Raw genomic sequence first — 18,595 nt, 5'->3', positions numbered from 1 at the left:
CTTTTCTTTCTGTGATAAGAACTATCATGTTTAAATTTTTGTTGTGCATGTGGAAAAACTGATTAGCCTCCATTGGAGCCAGTCAAGAGGTGCTTGTGATTTGGGAGAGGAGCTTTGATCTGAATTAGACTCCGAGGTTGATGTTTTAACTCAGCGGGTTTGACCAATTTATATTGGAATCGTAGGAGCATGGTTTAATGAAACGGAATTGGAACCGGATCAGTGGAGTTGGAGTCGGGGGTCACAGGGGTTCATCAAGCTTCCTTTTTAACTATGCTTTTCCTTGGTTGTTATCAACCAGTGATCATTGCGAACGAATCAGGCTCACGTATGAGAATGTTCTCATACATTCCTGATCTGTAGATATAGAATCTACTAAATGAAGAGAGAGAAAAATGATTCTTTATCTACGGATCAGAACCATTCTCGTACCAATTGTACATTCTCGTACGTGAACTGAAACGGCTCTTGTGATCAGTTAGCTTCTTCAGTTAGGGTTGTCTTTCATTAATTGCATTGCTTTGATGAGTTTCTTACCCATTGCAAGAGAGAGCTAACCAGAGCCAAAATCCCAGGGATGTGCAGACTGATGTCCATTGTCATCTTCAATATATATATTGGCTCTATTGTTGTTGAAGATGGGGTTGCATGAAGCGAATGATTTGGATTCTGAATTCTGGGAAATGAGTTGCCTGGAGGATGTGCGTGTAGGGGTGTCAAAATGGAGTCAAAATCAAATGTTACCGTAGAAAAATAATCTGATATTTATGTCATAGGGTTCTCTTTCCGGCTCGATGTTGATTTGCATTGGAAAACTGATGGCTCTTAAACCAAATAGAAACCATAGAAAGTCACAAGTAAAGCCTATGCAACAATTGAGTTAATTAATTACAATTGAAACATAAAATATGTAAAATGTCTATGGACTATCCCATATAATATAGGGGGAAAAAAAAATCTTTGACCTGCGTCCTTCCTCCCATGTGAAAAGACATCTCTATCTTTCATTTTGATGAGAAAATATCACTTTCATTTTGAAGAGAAAAGGGAGAAATGTAGAAAGCGTCGGCGTAATGTATGTTCTTATTGGTTCGCATGTATTTGCATTCTATTCCCTTAAAGATATTTTATACTTTTCATATAGAACTTGCCTTCTCTCCACAGCTCTCCTAGCAGTGCAAAAGAAAATTACCCATCTTCTTAGAGTAATGCCCTGTGATCAAGATGGAATGAAAGGGCAACAGGAAGAACAAAGCATGATGAATATATTTGTAAGCCAAAACCAAACTGATTCGAGATTAATATGAACTTATTATTTGGTTGGGTATCAAGTATGAAATATGATTTTTTTTTTTAATTATCTTGTACCACCCCTGAAATTGAAAATAACTTGGAGTAACACAAAAAAATGAAAATAATGTCCAGTAGACCCCTCACTTTCATAAAATTATATTTAAAAAAACCCATTCCATTAGGTTTAAGGCGTTAAGTGATGTTGTCATCAGTCATTTTTTTGCTATATGGCCAATCTACTCTTATGGGTATGTTAAGTTACTATAATGACCTTCGCCCCCAATTAGTAAAGCGGAGTTTGGGAAATACTTTCCCAAAATTGACTACCGCTGCTCTGATATCCCTAACCTTTGGTCGCCGTTGCTCTGCTCCATTCACCTGTGAAGACTACACCTAAGATCTCCTCTACCTCCCCCCATGAACGAATAAACCACTTCAAACGATCTAACAAATCTATTCAATTCCCTAAATCCACTTTCCTCTTTAAATGCCCAATTGGGATTGAAAACCACCACCAGTTTCGGATATAAACTATCAGTTTCCACTTTCATAACATCCAATTTTGAAGCCTCTGGTGCCAAAAACATTGCTACATCAGAGGAATTCAAGACTCTGTTATCATAATCAGTGATCGAAGAAAGGTCGATTTGTTCAACCTAGTTTGATTTCGATGACAAAGACTCGAAGGCTTTGTTAGCTAATCTTGTAGAGGTAGGATCGGGCCATAAGATTAGGATCTTAAGTGGAGAGCCTTTTCTTCTAATGGGTAGATCTCTGAGCACCTGGAGAGCAAGTTGGGACAGAGACTCTGTCGAATCGTCGATGACTAGGATCTCGATTCGAAACTTGGGCTGGATCTGTTTGCTGAGCTTGCCTGCCGCAAGTCTTGGGTTGTGGAGGGGCTTCTCTAAGGTGGTTGAGAGGCATGTCTTGGCTTGTAGGATGGCTTCTTCCTTAGTGGTGGGTGGGGTGTAAGATGACAATGAAGATTGCAGAAATAAATGCTGATGGAGTAGCTACTTATGGGGCAATAAGGAAAAGTGGAGGTGATGGTGTTCATAGCGATTATGATGGTAAGTTCCATATGGAGTTGGTTGAGATGGGAAGAGAGTTCTTGTTGAAGGCTTTAATGGAGCGGTGGGTTTTGTGATTTTAATTGTTTGTGTTCGGAGTTTGAGGATATTGGAAGCGATTTGAGTAAGGTAAAATAAATGGATGTTGTTAGTGCATCACAGGACACATGGGCATTGTTTGCGAAACAAGGGATGGAACCCATAGTTGACTTGGACATAACTAGTGCAGCTTGTTTCTTGGTCGGAGTTTGCAGCGGCTCCATTTGCGTCCTTGTCATGGCATCGTGGTCGTGGGTGGTTTCAAAAGATTGAATCTGAAACCAAACCAATCGGTCTGATTTGGAAATGGTTTCTTGTCGATTTGGGTTGGTTTAGCATGTATGTTGATACTTGGACCTTCCATGTAATGGTTTAAAAGAAAATCGACTCCATTTAGAGTTTAAGTATAAGGGTAAAAGGGACATTTCTCATTTTCAATTAACGGTGTTACAAATTAGGGATACAGCAGACATTATTTCATTTTTGGGGGTTACTCCGAGTTATTTTCGATTTTGGGGGTGGTTTAAGATAATTTTTTTTTTTTTTTTTTTGTAAGAATAAACATCTGAAATAAATGTATAGAAATTATATCTTATCTCACATCTGAAATAAATAATGGGAAAGGGCTAGAAACTTTGCTAGGATGCCCAGCAGGTCTCCGTCTCTCTCCCTCCCCTTTAGATTTGACATCCATGCCCCTTGTTTTCTAACACCCCATTGGTTCAATCATTAGCTTCAAAAAAGCTAATAGTGTGCCTAATCCTCTTCCATAAATTATAGGGTAATTTACAATGCCACCCCCTGGAGAATGCCAGTATTATAGAAACATCCCATCTTTTTCATCAAATTAAACTCAGACCCCTTACCGTCAGTCTCCATTAAATAAGGATTTAAAATGACATTTTTACTCTTTTACCTAAAACAAATATGGGGCGAGTGGTAACAGGACGTACGTATTGTAATCTTATTTTCACTTTCTTTTAATATTAATCGTTCATTTAATATTAGATTAATCTAAACCATCTATTAGTTTTTTATATTGCAACTGATTCATAGTTTTTAGGATAGAGAGATGATGGGCGTGGTTGCTTAACTTGTCTAATATTTTTTTTATATAAATAAAAAATAAAATCCAATATTAGCGGACTCCTCCTTCGATTCTGCTGGGAAATCTCAATTATCTCTCTCTCTCCTTGCTTCTTCTTTAAGGCCGTTCATTCTTTCTACAACCGCCATCATCATCATCATCATCATCTCTCTCTCTCTCTCTCTCTCTCTCTCTCTCTCTCTCTCTCTCTCTCTCTCTCTCTCTCTCTCTCTCTCTCTCTCTATCTCTCTCTCTCTTGCTTTTTTCTCAAAATAGGATGAGGTAAGAAAAAATTCAACATAACTATTTTCAGGCACTGAGCCTATGAGAGACTTGGCTACACATATCCAAATACCATGTTTATATATTAATCATCGGGGAAGGGATTTGGACAGTAAAGTTTGCATGTATGGTAGAGGACAAATTTGAATTTAAAAAGTAAACAAAGCTCTTGAATATTTAGAATTTACCGTGGATGCAAATTTTCAGTGAGATTGGTAAACAAAACTTCAACTAGACTGGAGAACGCTGAAAAAGGAAGAAGAAAGAAGGAACGGCCTTGATGAAGAAGCAAGGAGAGAGAGAGAGAGAGAGAGAGAGAGAGAGAGAGAGAGAGAGAGAGAGAGAGAGAGAGAGAGATGATTGAGATTTCTAAGCAGAATCAAAGGAGGAGTCCGATTGGGATTTTTATTATTTATTTATTTAAATATTAATAATATTAAACAGAGTTACAACTCTGTTACCAAGATTAACATATTTAACACGTGTCAATCATATCACTTACGTGAACATTCACAGGGCTCCGGACGTTCTACATTCCTATTTTTCTGTACGTACCACGACCATTTTGCCAACAAATAATAAATCACATTTGTTTCACTGCTTGAGGAGGCAAGGAACCAGTCGGCAACCCAAAATTGGCCATCCCAATGTCAACGAAATGAAACCCTAGAGCAAGATACCAAGAAAAGGGGGAGAGGAATAGACTTAACTAAGAACAGAAACTAGAATCAGAAACGAGAGAGAGATCGAATCTGAAGCCCTCTCCAATTCCTTGCAATTCTCAGTGCAGGTGTGTGGAGAATAAAGGACTTGAGTACTCAGGCGTTGGCTTGAGAGAACCACTATTGAGGATATGGATATTGCGGTCTAGGCACACTTGAATGTATGGAAGTTCATCTTCCTAAATGATGTTAGGGTGCTCTATGAATTACCAGAGTGCAAAATCCATCTTTGAGCATGTGTAACATCTTTGAATAAATGAGATTCAGGAATCTATTGGAAAGAGGTAAAATGCATAAAATTGGAACAGAAGGGATACAAAATCTAAAGTTTAAGAAACCTGAAACTTTGTTATTGCACATATTGTGATGGATCCATTGCCGGAATGGATCTCTGAAAAATGAATCTCGGCGAATACGAAGGAGAAGAAGAAAGTAACAAATATGATTACAGAGAAGAGCCAAGAGTGGTTGCTCCATTTTAAGCTACGCAGTCAGATTGCATGATGGCTTTATCTCATGCTTTAGAGTATGCCAATCTTCCTCACTCAGTTCCATTGACACTTCTCAAAATACCAAAGGTGAGAGATAATTTCCACCTTTCATCTGCTATGCTTGTGTTTTTGTTTCAGTTGGCACTTTATGGAAAAATTAAATCTATGGGAGTGAATGAGGTTTTTGTAGAGAAGTGCTGAAGAGCTTTTTTTTTTTTTTCTCTCTTTTTTGTTCTTATTTTTATGGGTTGTTCGCAATGTCTTTCTGGTTTTGGAACTAATCCATTGAAAGAATCTAAGACAGAGAAACCTAAATCTGGAGAAGAAAAAAACAGATTCATGGGTTAAACACATAGAGAGAGTTCCTGTTGATTGCCACTGTCGTCGATGCCGCTGCTGCCACCACTGTGAGTTCGTGCTGATCGCCACTGTCACCAATGCTGCTGCCTGCCACCTTTGTGAGTTCGTGCTGATCGCCGCTATCACCGTTGCTGCCGCCTCCACCGCTATGAGTTCGTGCTGATCGCCGCTATCGCCAACGTCGTTGTCACCACCGCCATGATCGATGGTGCTTGATTTGGGAGAAAGGTATAGGAACTATCGATTTGAGGATGAGACTTATTACATGGGCATTTTAGGGATATCACATTTAGTAAAGGCATTTTGGTATTTAAAAAAAAATATAGTAGCTGACATCAGCATATAAGGTATATTCCTTAACGGAGACTGACGGTAGAGGGTCTGAATCTAATTTGGTGAAAGAGAGGGGATATTTCTATAATACTGGCATTCTCTAGGGGTGGCACTGTAAATTACCCTAAATTATATTTTAATTTCTTTAATTTTTTTAGTGTTGCACGTACTTCATATTAAATGAGTCCAGCGAAGATACAAAACCATTATACCACACAGCCTAAGGTAATGGATATACTAAAAAAAATAAAAATAAAGTTATGGGTAAGGAAGACTTGAGTGTTACAAGAATGCCAATGCCCTATTTTACTGACCTCGTTCTTATTGTCACCATAGTGTCTAATACATCTTGTGGTGTCTCTGGATGGGCTATTGCTCTTTTTTCTAAATGCCAATGCTTATTTTCTCCCTCTGTCTATGCTATGATAGGGGAAGATATCAATGTGGCGGCAATGAGATTGCTGATCAAGTTATGGGAGATTATTAAGCAAGGTGGGGAGCTGGAAAGAGTTTGGACAGACGTAAGTGGGCTTGAAAAGTTATGGACGGAAGATAATTTTTTGATGGGTCACTTTTTCTTTCAGAATAACTAGATTACTTATTAATGAATTTTTTTTTATGTGCAAAGTGAGGATATGACGGTAGAAAAGGTTAAGCTTTGGGCCTACAAGGCCATGCAAGACAAATGTCGTTTTGTAAACTTTATTTAATTGTTTGAAGGTTTTTTATTTGAATATTAAAAAAAGAAAAAAAGAAAAGATTAAGGGCAAATTTTTTTTTTAAAATCTCTCAAAAATATTTTAAGCCATTTACTTGAAAAAAAAAATCAATAAATAAATGGGTCATATTATTGGTGGTTAACTCTCCACTTCTCATCCTATACATTCTCCTGTGTCCATGGAATTATGAAGATTTTCAATCCAACTAATCTATAAAAATCTACTTAGATTAGAGTTCTCTGGAAACCTCTCCAGCTCTCTCCCCTTATACGTGTCTCTCTTCCCATCACAACCCTATAAATTCGATCCTAAATAAATAATGCAATAGGCTTGGCATCACCTCCATCGTACCAAATGGAATCATTTTTTTTTTTTTAAGTTGACCTTTCCATCCTTCATCTTCTGCTGCTGTGTCTGTGTCTGCTTACCTCACTAACAGAAATGCTCACAGGCTTAGCTACTCCTTCTGCCACACTTCCTTCTATCAAACTCGTTTCTTCCTCCCAGTTCTCCCCCCTCACTTCATCTCTCTTCCCTGCAAATAAAATCCCAATTAAGCCATCAACATTTCCTTGTAACTCTAGAACCTCCCATTTGTTTACAACCCATATGAGCTGGTTGGGGAAGCTTGGATTCAGTTTTGTAACTCGAGCTTCAGATGTATCTATAGATTCATCTTCTTCATCAATTGCTCAAGGTCCAGATGACGATATTCCTGCTCCTGGACTGCAATTCGCTCAATTCGGAGCTGGATGCTTCTGGGGTGTCGAGCTAGCGTTCCAGAGAGTTCCTGGAGTTTCGAAAACGGAAGTTGGGTACAGTCAAGGGCATCTGCATAATCCGACTTACAGTGATGTATGTACGGGATCTACAAACCATTCTGAGGTTGTTAGGGTTCAGTATGACCCGAAATTGTGCAGTTATGAGACTCTGCTTGATGTGTTCTGGGCTCGCCATGATCCCACCACGCTCAATCGTCAGGTAAATCAATTGAATTTACATCCTTCTTTGGATGGTTTCTGTAAATTTTTTGCTTACCAGTTAGGGATTTGAAGGGGAAAGAAGGGGGTTTAGCATAAAATGTTCTTTTGCGCCTTCCTGCTTTACCAAATGCCTTTGGTTGAATGGCCCTGAAAGTTGTATTTTCTGAGTGTTTTGTGAAGAACTGCATGTGTCTGGGTTGTTGAAACTTGGAAATGTTCTTGTATTTGTCTTGATCTTGCCAGTAGTAGTAGTGGCAATTTGATATATTGAGCAGTGGGAGTGTTTTTTTTTTTGGTTTTGAAATTTTACCTTTGCTATTTAAGAACTTTCTCCTAGAAACTTCTTATAGGAAAGACCAACATTGGATATGGACAATGTGGCAAATGTTGGGATGGGAGACCCACTGAGCAGTACATAACCAGCATCTGAACTAGGAGTAATTGGTTGCTGGTTTTTATATTGGTCATAGAAGAAGGCTAAGCAATGGGCTGGGCCTGCCTGGCTCAATGTTTCATCTGGTTGGCTGGCCTCAGGCTGTGTTTCAACTTTCAAGGTCCAATGTTGCCTTTGGTCTGGTTGGTTAGCCCTTGCCCTCCTAAGCCTGGTCCAACTAGAATGCAAAGGCCTATGATTTTTTTTTTTTTTTTTTAAATCAGAAAAGGGTATGCATGATGTGTTTTATATATTCTCCTATGTGTATATATATGCATGTATTTCTGTCTTATGCATGTTATATCATCATAGGATTTCGGTTATATTGCGTTGGTCTTTGGGATTTTGTGGCTGATTTGTAGTGCTGCATCAGGTTTGACAGTCAGTACTTATTATACTTAGCCATAACCTGTCTATATTTTTGCATGGATCATTGTGCTCGACCTCGATTGGAATCTCTGTATAGCTGACCCCATTAAGTTGTTATAAGGTTTTGGATGTTGTTGTTGTTATATTCCCAGTCAGCTGGGGATGAGTTGATTTATAATGTACTAATATTCAAATATATCTATGTAGGTCTATATGTTGAGCAGCCAATAAAAAAAAAAAAAAGAAAAACTGAATTGACTATAGTGTACTAATATCCAGTTTTGTAGGGTTGATTGGTGATGTTGGTAGCTTCTGTCTCCCATTGTTTTTGGATTGTTGATGGTCATCTTCTTTTCTTCGGTTGGCTATAGGTTTATTTGAGTTGCTCTAGTTTTCTATTGGCTGTAGATTTGCTTGAGATATCTTAGGAGTTTCATTGGGGCCTGCTTGTTTTTGTTGATGTTTTGGTCTTGCTGCTTTGCTTGTAGGTCCTTCTATTTTTCTTTGGCTACTAAAAAATAAATTAAAGAAAAAAGGATCTATGGGCTGGCCTATTTCAGCCAAGCCTGAGCTTTGTGATGGGTGGAGCCAAGGGTAGGTCTGTGCTATGTCTGGGCCGGGCCATCACAAACTTCATAGACCCAACTTGAATTTAATATTTATTTCCTTTTTCTTTTTTCTCTTGTTTGTCTCTATAAAATTTTAGATAAATATGTCTATGACATGTAAATAGAGATTGTAACCTATATTATAACCATGGTAGTGGTCAAGGCGGCATCTACGTGGCCAGGCACCTTGGTTTTTCCCTCCTCCACCGCCTTGGGTCGCCTAGCCGCCTTGAAATTATGATTATAACATTTTTTTTTTTTTGGAGTTACGGTAAAATTGTGACCTTTTTGGTTGTGGGTTAGAGTTCGGAAACAGCCTCTCTGCAAATTGGAGGTAAGGCTGCGTACATTATGACCCTCCCCAAGACCCCTAATGGTGGGAGCCTCGTGCACTAGGTATGCCCTCTTTTTTTTTTTTTTTTTTAACATTTTTTGGAGTAGTTTTATTTCACAATATGATATATTACATGTCATACAATGTTGAATAATGTAGTTTCGAACTAATGGTGGATCAATTTCAGCCCAGCCCAGCCCAGCCTAGTCCAGAGTCCAGACCACACTTCGGGCCAGGAATGACTTGAGCTGATGTGGCCCATATGCAGCAGCAGCCTTATTTCTGACTTCATGAAAACGCTATTTTTCAACACTTTTTAGGGCTTATGATTGCCTCCCTATTGATCCCCGGCTCGTGACATCTTGCATGGGTGCCATGGAGAATTTATTTTCCCCTTTTAATACCAGAATTATATTCCATTTCCCTGGAAATCAGCAATTATGTTGTCTATGTTTTACCATGTTGACCCAAAAAGAAGAGTTGTTTGTACAACTTTTGGGTTTTCTGCCTGGAAATAATTTTGGGTTTCAGATTTTTTTTTTTTTGCTCTGCATATATGTCTTTCTCCGCCTTGGGGGTCTTAGAAACATAACGGGCTGACCAGAGATGAGGAACACTCTCCATCCCGGGAAGAACTCCAAACTGTAATGGATCAGTCTACTTTGAAACCCTGACCCTGATATCCTTCGTCTGAGCAAGACTATCAGAGTACCAAGTCAATCCCTTTCCACTTTGCACTCCGGCTCTTGGTTCCTTTTTTAAGCCCTTTCCAATCACGTGCAATAGCATTCCTTACCAGATATGCTTTTCTTTCTCTCCATTTTTCTTCTTCGTGTTGACTATGTTTTTCAATTTTAGATTAATATGGTAATGCATGTGTACATTCTTCATATACAAATTCTATATGCATGTGTCCTACCCTTAGTGTCAAGATCTGAGTAGAAGCAAGAGTCAGTAATCTCTTCAGTCATAGCTTGCTTAGGCTCCGTTTGATATCGTTCTAAAAAAGCGTTTTTGGAGTTTTTTCGTTCTATTGGAACGAAAAAATGGAATCTTCTGTTTGGTGTACTTATGGTCAGTTTCTGTATTTTTGGAACAAAAAGTGAAATAAAAACTGAAAAAACGAGATTGGACGGAACTCCATTTTGGAGTTCCGTCTTCCCAGTTTCGTTCCATTTTACAAAAAAAAAAAAAAAATTTCCCGATAAAAGCCTGAAATTTTAAGACACCATTTTTTCGTTTAAAAACTGCGTTTTGACACAGAAACTGAAATTTTCGTTTTTGAAACGAAACGGCGTTTTTGGAACAGAAACGATACCAAACAGGCCCTAAGGGTAAAACAGGGTCGGGCTGGGCCAGGTTTCTTAAAATCCTAACTCAATCTTAGGTCTTTAAAATTCAACCCTGACCCAATCCAATCCTGTCGGGTTCATGTTCAAGCCTAACCCTATCGAGTTCATACCAATCCAACCCGACCGTAATTGACCTTATCAGGGTCGGGTTGTGTTGGATTGGGTTGACCTTGGCTTTTGCAATGGTTGGATTAATCTTAATTGATCTTTTTTTACCATTCATATCCTATACATTAAAAAATTATAGAAAAATAAAATACCAATAAAAGCCCTAAATTCTAATATAAAATTTAATAGTTAAATTTCAGGCCGAGTTGGGTAAGGTTGAGGCCTCAACCCGAGCCCAAGGTTTTTCAACCCTAACCCACCCGTGAGGTCAAAAAACTTGATCCAAGCCCCGTTCAAGCCAAACTTTCACCCCCTAAAAAGAATAGTATCCTTTGGTGCAGGTATATGCCAACAAGCGTGATCAATGGAAAGGCATGTATTTAAGCGTAGACCCACGCTAGAGGGTTGCGTTTGTTCTCTTACTAAATAGAATTATCAATCTTCAAAAGTTTGCATCTTTAATCAATGGGAAAAGATTTGAGACCAAAAATTTAGATGCAGCAGTAAGAACCGAGAGAAAAGTAAAGGCAAGAAAAGGAGATTCCCCTCATAAGTGAAGAGGGTTTGTTCTACTAAATCATAGAAGCGAGAGAGAGAGAGAGAGGTTTACAAGAATTAAAGTGCAACCAAGGAGACAGAAAGCAGGTCATCCTCTTGGTCTTGTGAGGTGTGGGAGTGTTGGGCGGCAGTCACCCTCTCACGTACCAACCGGAGAGCTCTCACCCATCTCTGGCCGTTGCCGGAATCAGGGGTCGAACCAGTGTCGTTGGAAATTATCCGACCCAATTGGAAAACAAAGAGAGTGACGGCGGCAGCTAAATCACTGTAAGATATGCCCACAAATCTGCTGAAGGGGAGCTTAAGTGCAAAAGGCCAGACCAGGGCAGTGACAAAAGAACTAGTACTATTGCAGCCATGGCTGGCACCGATCAGAAGCTTCAGATTTGCTAGTACCACCATGTGCACCCCCATATCTCTCTCTCTCTCTCTCTCTCTCTCTCTCTCTCTCCCAAGAGCCCAACCAAAATAAAGAGAGAACAAACAGGAACAATCAATTAATAATCTGTAAGTGTGGACTGCAAAGAGCTAAAAGATCGGTGATTGGTCCTCACATATTGGTCCAGTGAACGAAACTTTAATACTTGTACGTATGTACTGTGAAGTTGCCATAGGAGACTTTACTGATCTTTTGAGTCTTTGATGGATACCCAAGTGGGTTAGATTTTATCATTTTGGTTAGTTAGTTATTCAGCACGGAAGTTTGTGTATGAATGCAATCTTTAACTATTTTGTCTTGTGGAGAAGGGATCCCTAAAATGTGACATGGAAGAATTGACAGGTATGAGATTTTCTATCTTTCATGTGAATAGGCCAATTATTACGGCCAACTTTGTGTCCAGGTGTTGGAGCCACATTACCTTTTAAGTGTTTTGTTCACTTCGAAATATTACTAAGGACCTTTTTCTTTTTTTTCAACCTTATTTGTTACTTGTGGAAACTCCGAGCTGTGTCTATTAGGTATGAGATATACCCAAGTCAGTGGGTGGTTTTTTGGGAGAAGTAACCATAGCCCTTGGATCTACTAAGGTTCGGTGTCGCTTGCCCAAGTAATTATGAGCAAGCTCTAAACGATGAGCACTATGGAAAAGAGTTTAGTCTCAATATGTTTGGACACAGGGATTATATTCCCCGTAGAAACCTTGGTGTGCAATTCGTAACATGGTTTTTTTTTTTTTTTTTTTTTTTTTTTTTTTTTNAAAAAAAAAAAAAAAAATCCCGATAAAAATCTAAAATTTTGAAACACCTTTTTTTTTGTTTAAAAACTGCATTTCGACACAAAAACTGAAATTTTCGTTTTTGACACTAAACGTTCCAGAAACGAAACCGAACGGGCCCTTACATTATATAGTCTGTTCTAGTGTTGAGTTTATTTGAGTTGGTTCATTATTCTGACTATTGGATATTGCTTGATGGGCAGGGGAATGATGTTGGGACACAATACAGATCAGGAATATACTACTATACTCCCGAGCAGGAGAAAGCAGCACGGGAGTCTATGGAGAAGCAGCAGAAGCTCTTGAACAGGAGCATTGTAACTGAGATTCTTCCTGCAAAGAAGTTCTACAGAGCAGAAGAATACCACCAGCAGTACCTTCAGAAAGGTGGTCGATTCGGGTTCAAGCAATCAGCCGAGAAAGGCTGCAATGATCCAATCCGTTGTTATGGTTAAGTTGAGCGGCTTCCTGATACTGATATTATTTTTATTTTTTTTCTCCTGTGCTGCTTGTTAATAGGTTAGCACATCCTTCCCCATAAATGAGGTATAAAATTTAGTATTTATAAATTGTAATGGTAGCAGTTGTATCATGTATGTAGCTTGTGGACCAAGTTATGTGTTCTTCCTGTTCATGTATACATATTACTAAAACCTTCTAACTGTACGTTGATAAGTTGGTTCTACACGTCTACTATCCATATTACAAAAACCCTTCTGCCATATATCATCACAACTATCTAAATCATCTTTACTGCTTCCATTCTCCATTCTTAGAACCACCGGTGGAACACTGATCTGATAATTTACCATCTACATATGAAGTAGAAACAATGTTTGTTGACTGCTTGTCCCTAATAACCTGTTTTTTCTCCATAAAGGTTATGTAGTCTTTCCCACTTTGCCTGCATGCCCTGACCTTGACGTTAACATTGTCTGTCAATCCATTAATTTAAAATTGTTTCCCTTGTTTTTTGGTCAATCTTGGAACTCTTCTTGGAGACTCCCTTGCTATTTGCAACTGTCATCCATAGGTCATGCTCCAAGCTGCCTAAGTAAGACATCATCAACCTCTTACACAGAACACAAAATCCGATCCATCAAAAGTAGTTCTAGAAATAGACTTGTTATCTACGGTCATTTTCAACCAACTGGATCATTCAGTTGTTGATCAAATTGTCTCTTAGTTCCAAGTTCTGATATTAATTTTTGAGTCTTGATTGACATTGAGAGGGGGTGAATCAGTGTATTAAAATTTTTTTTTTTTTTTTTTTTTTCAATTGACATTGTAACATTGTTGGCATTGTACACAATTACATTCACCTAGCTTTTGGTATGCACATCCATCTTGCAATCGACAGCACTTTCAAAAGCAATATAGATAAGACAAAGAGCCACTCCCATAATACATATTTTGCGAGATTCGGGGAAAGTCTACATCTCCGGAGTAGTGCTTGTAAATGTTTCATACGTACCTAATATACTACTTTACTGCACCTACACCTAGTTTTTCCAGCTTAGAATTGATAGGGCATTACAATACCATTACAAGAGATAGCACCCACTATCAAGTTTACCCAGCGTGGAACTAGGAGGGACCACGCATGACCAATATAAGTAGCTGCACCCACTAAACACCCTTAACAATTAATAACAATAAATTGAGCATATAATAGATGCTATATGGTATAGTTCAAGCTAGCATATGAATAACTTTCTCCTACAATTAGCATGCGTACGAATATTCATACAATGATATAAAAATAAATACACAGGTAGATGATGCTTATAACCCTTGTCTGAGAAACCTGGAGATGTCATAGAAAACCAATGAAAGTTATGTCCAAAACAGTGAGGGTCAATGAAAAAACTCCATTTAGAATCTTATTGGGTGGCATAGGATATGTTGGCGGCATGTGCAACAGTGACAACTTACAATTGTAGGATTGGCAAGGCAAAAGATGGGTTTAAACCGTGGTTAGCAAAAAGCGGAATGGCAAAAGAACGGAAATGGACAGTACGGGTTTTAAACAACCAAAATTTGCAAATGATACAGTCAAATAAACGGTAAAAAAAAAAGGGTAAAAATCGAAAAACGGATGATACGGGTTTTAAACGTGTAGATTTCATATAAATAGGACTAAAAAAACGATAATATATTCATATAAATTAAGGAATTATTACATGAATATCTGCATCTAGTATTCAAAACAAGCACAATATCTAACATTAGTACTTATACATCCCATGTCTCATTATAAGTTTTAAGACATCATTAAGAGCCCGTTTGATAACGTTTCATTTTTGTTGTTTCTGCCGTTTTTGTTCCTAGAAACAGCAGAAACGGCCTAAAAAGCGTTTGATAAAGTCATTCTGTTTCTCTTGTTTCTAGAAACAAATCAAAATTTATATCAATTTCTGTTCCTAGAAATGCAAATGGTGAAACAAGTCATACTTGTTTTTCCGTTTTTGGAAACGACTTTTATGTTTGAAACTCTCTCAATCCCCGAAACTCTCTCCAACGCCAAACCAGTCACCACCCTCACCTCTCCAGTCCAGGGCTCAGAGTTGATACGATAATGGTGAGAACTACCGAAACAGGCGGCGCCGCCACTACTGGTGGCCGATGCAGGTGGTGCAGTAAGGACAATTTCTTCCCAGTAATCGGTCTGCCCACAATTATAGCACACACCAGCACCACCGCCATAACCACCACTAGACCTCCCTCCTTTACCGCTGCCGCCACTCCACCCTCTCCCAAAACCACTACCAAACCCACCACCATAACTGTCGTAAGATCCCCTGCCTCTTCCACCAGAAAACCCACGTCCACCACCACCACCACCGGAGACCTCAGATCCGTTCAATCCTGTCACATCTACAGCCTCCGTTGGTCTATCATTGCCATGTTCGATCTTGAACTACTCACCTCTGAAAGAGTCTTGAACCCATCGGAACGGATTGACGTTTGGTGAACGAAAACATCGTCGCTACCATTCTATGAAGAAGACCATCACAAGGTGGGACATCCTCTGGTTCGACGTCGGCTCCATCGTGGGAGCCAGAATCTTCGTTCTCAGGGGCCTCACTTCCCGCACCCAAGCCGGACCAACTGTTGTCCTCTCCTTCTTAGCCTTCGGTATCTCTACTCTCCTCTTTGTTCTCTGTTGCACTGAATTCGCCGTTGAAATCCCTGTAGCAGGCGGCTCCTTCAACTGCAGAGAATTCATCTCGTGTGCTTGCCAAAACGAAATCTTCTGATATAGCTCCCACTATGGAAAAGAACGAGCAGAATTTGGGGTCTATGGTGAAGAAATTCATGGAGAGGAGAGTTACAGAGGTTAGGAGAGAAGAGAAGCGGAAACATCTCCAGAAACAGGTTTTATCAAACACCTTGAATTCCGTTTCTATTCCCAGAAACAGAAATTTATGTTTCTGCAGTTTCTTGACACAGAAACTGCAGAAACGTTATCAAACGGGCCCTAAATATCATCCAACACCAATTCTAAATTCATATACCACACACACCTAAAGTCTTATTTGAGCAATGTGACTAGGTTATGATGTTGTTCATTATTGTCAACATAGTCAACACACTCTCGAAGTGATATATGTTCAGTTAGAGTTAGGAATCATCACTTTAGAAATATTTTTCAGCAAATATGTCAGTTTATAGCTCAGTTTCAGGGTCCGTGCATTAAATTTGAGTTGAAGGTAACACCATGAGAAATATAGTTCATTGCGTTAGCTCCAAGTTGGTAAAGAATCAGGTCGATTAGAGCTCGGGAGAGACATATATGGTCAATTGAGTAGACATTATGTTAAAAAATGAAGTCTTAAAAAACGCCATAAAACATGAAAGTGTTTAGAACGAGAATGCTTGAAGTTTGCTTCTTTTTTTTTTTCCATGTCTTTGGGAAGCATATGGTAAACATGTTTTAAACAGTAAAAAAGAGGAATGCATTTAAAACTTCGTTTTAATTGCTAATAGTGGTTTAAACAATAACTATTGATCTGAAATTCGAATTTCTAAACTTCTGAAAGTTACAACAAAGCCCTTGTGCCTTATGGAGTGTATATAGGGGCTAGTGACTTTGGTAATAATTATATAATACCCCTCCAGCCACAAAAACTAGCATTGAAAACCCCTATAATTACCGCGAACATCTTCCAACTTGGATTTTGGATTTTTCGGATTGATCCCATGAAAATCGTTGTATCTCCTTCATACGGATTTGGATTTAGCCGAAAAAAAAAATTGTGTTGTGTTCAAGACTCAAAGCTTTACAAACTTTTAGAACATCATATCAATAGATACTACCATGTAAAATGATCAAAATGCCCTTGAGCTTTTCATAGGCCATAACTTCTTCATCTGATTTCAAATTTGAGACAAATTCGAGTGGTTGGAACACTTAGTTTTTGTTTTTGTTCTTTTTTTTTTTTTTTTTTGAAAACTTACATGCAGAAGTTGACACCCAGAAAATTCATCTTCCATGACAAAAATGTTGTCGAGTGAAATAGGCCAAAATTGCCAATACCAGGCCTGGAAATTCGCACCAAGCCCCATGAATGCACTTATATCACTAAAACAACTTCATATGCTCTACAGAACATTGTCATGTCATCGGAGAGACCATACACTGCCACTTCATCGCTGCCGCTTCATCACTAATGGTCACATCATCATTGTCATGTGGCCAAGGTTACCAACAAAGACAACCATAAAATAGTAACTTCTTGAAGCTTGCACATAAAGCAATATTTTTTTTTTTGGGGGTAAGTGGACACCTATTTATGGAAGTGTGACCAATGCAAGGGTCCCAATTACATAGAGAAGACTTTAAAGCAACAAATTAAAAGATGCAGAATTGAATACTATGGAACAAGGGACCTTCGCCTCAAGAAGTGTGTGTGGTTCTGAGTTCGACTCTTCTTTCCTCTTTGGGGCCACTCTCACGGGGTGTTTAGTGATCTTCACTGCTTCCAGTGAAAGTTGAATGATCTCATTCAACCTTGGTATGACTCAGTCCATACGGTTGTGGGGTCAGTATGGGCCTGCGGGACTAGTCAGTCCAAAGGCCTAGATACCCATTATTAGCACCAAAAAAAAAAAAAAAAAAAAAAAAGGAGAAAGTTTTTTGTCTGGGAGTGTAGCTCCCACACCTGTGTCTATATCTCTTTTCTCCCTTGTAAGATGACCTTTCTACCCCCATAGATTGAACCAAAAGGAGAACACTAATCGGTTCTCATGCAAGTGTAGGAGCTACGCTCCCCAAACTAAAAACACCTTTGCATGTATGAATAGTCTTTTCTAAGGCTTTAAAAGCAAGAGAAAAACATGATGCTTGATAAAACCATGGGTTTTGACCCACAAAATTGAATTAAGAAGAAAAACATGGTTTTTTTTTTTTTGGTAAATAGAAGAAAATCATGAATATGATGAGGTACGAGTATGGAACATTGTATGCATTCATGAGTTATTTTGAATAACTCAATATGATATAAGAGTGGAGCACTAGGTCCATAAGTGGGGCATTAAGTCCTACAAAGGTAGTCTTGACTGAAATTGTTGAATACTTGAAAGTAGAAAAGGCCCATAGATTTAAACATTGATTGGTCAATGACTTGAGGTGGAGAAGGCATACTTGTCTGGCGTGACTTAAAAGAGTCAAGAGAGCAATCGATTTCTAATCCACCACATCAAACCTTCTATCCCAATTTCTCTCCTGTGTTCCAACCACTGTCAATTTACAATGGTAAGGTCCCTAAATGTTTTCATGGAAAATGCCTCATTCAAAAATTACTCTCATTAAAAAAAGAAAAAAGATTTTAATTATTTAATGGAAAAAAGAACCCTATTCTGCAAGCTTTAGAAATACCAATGCATGGTGCCAATGAAATGGTGCACACCTTTTTGATCTAGTCTAAAGATTTAACTTAAGAAGCAGTTTTCCTTCACCCATAGAATCCATTGATTAAGGGACTCGGATGGTGTACAGAGGATATCAGGAAACAATGAAGATATTATTGACATTATACAATAGGGGTAGAGCATTATAAACTTTGATAGGCATACTTTTATTACACGTTTGGTGTAAGAAAACATTTTTCCCTTAACTTAGAGAGTGGCAATTTCCAACATGTCATCAACCACTAATTTGTTATGTAATCTTTGGTAGATTTCCAAATCCACCATATATTTACTTTTAATAATTTTGTAATATCCTTTAAA

At 38.5% G+C, this 18,595-nt stretch overlaps 1 protein-coding gene across 1 annotated transcript; it reads left to right on the top strand.

The window, feature by feature from the left end:
• The first annotated feature begins 6,707 nt into the window (after positions 1–6,707).
• Positions 6,708–13,048, top strand: LOC122080707 (peptide methionine sulfoxide reductase A1-like). Its single transcript, XM_042647526.1, has 2 exons — positions 6,708–7,380; positions 12,565–13,048. The coding sequence occupies exons 1-2, from the start codon at positions 6,841–6,843 to the stop codon at positions 12,814–12,816; spliced, it is 792 nt and encodes a 263-aa protein (XP_042503460.1). The 5' UTR covers positions 6,708–6,840; the 3' UTR covers positions 12,817–13,048.
• The last annotated feature ends 5,547 nt before the right edge of the window (positions 13,049–18,595 follow it).

The sequence above is a fragment of the Macadamia integrifolia genome, chromosome 6 (genome assembly GCF_013358625.1).
Source record: "Macadamia integrifolia cultivar HAES 741 chromosome 6, SCU_Mint_v3, whole genome shotgun sequence".
In the NCBI taxonomy this organism is placed as follows: domain Eukaryota; kingdom Viridiplantae; phylum Streptophyta; class Magnoliopsida; order Proteales; family Proteaceae; genus Macadamia; species Macadamia integrifolia.
Note: the sequence above shows the minus strand (reverse complement) of the source record. Positions and strands in the feature narration are given on the sequence as shown.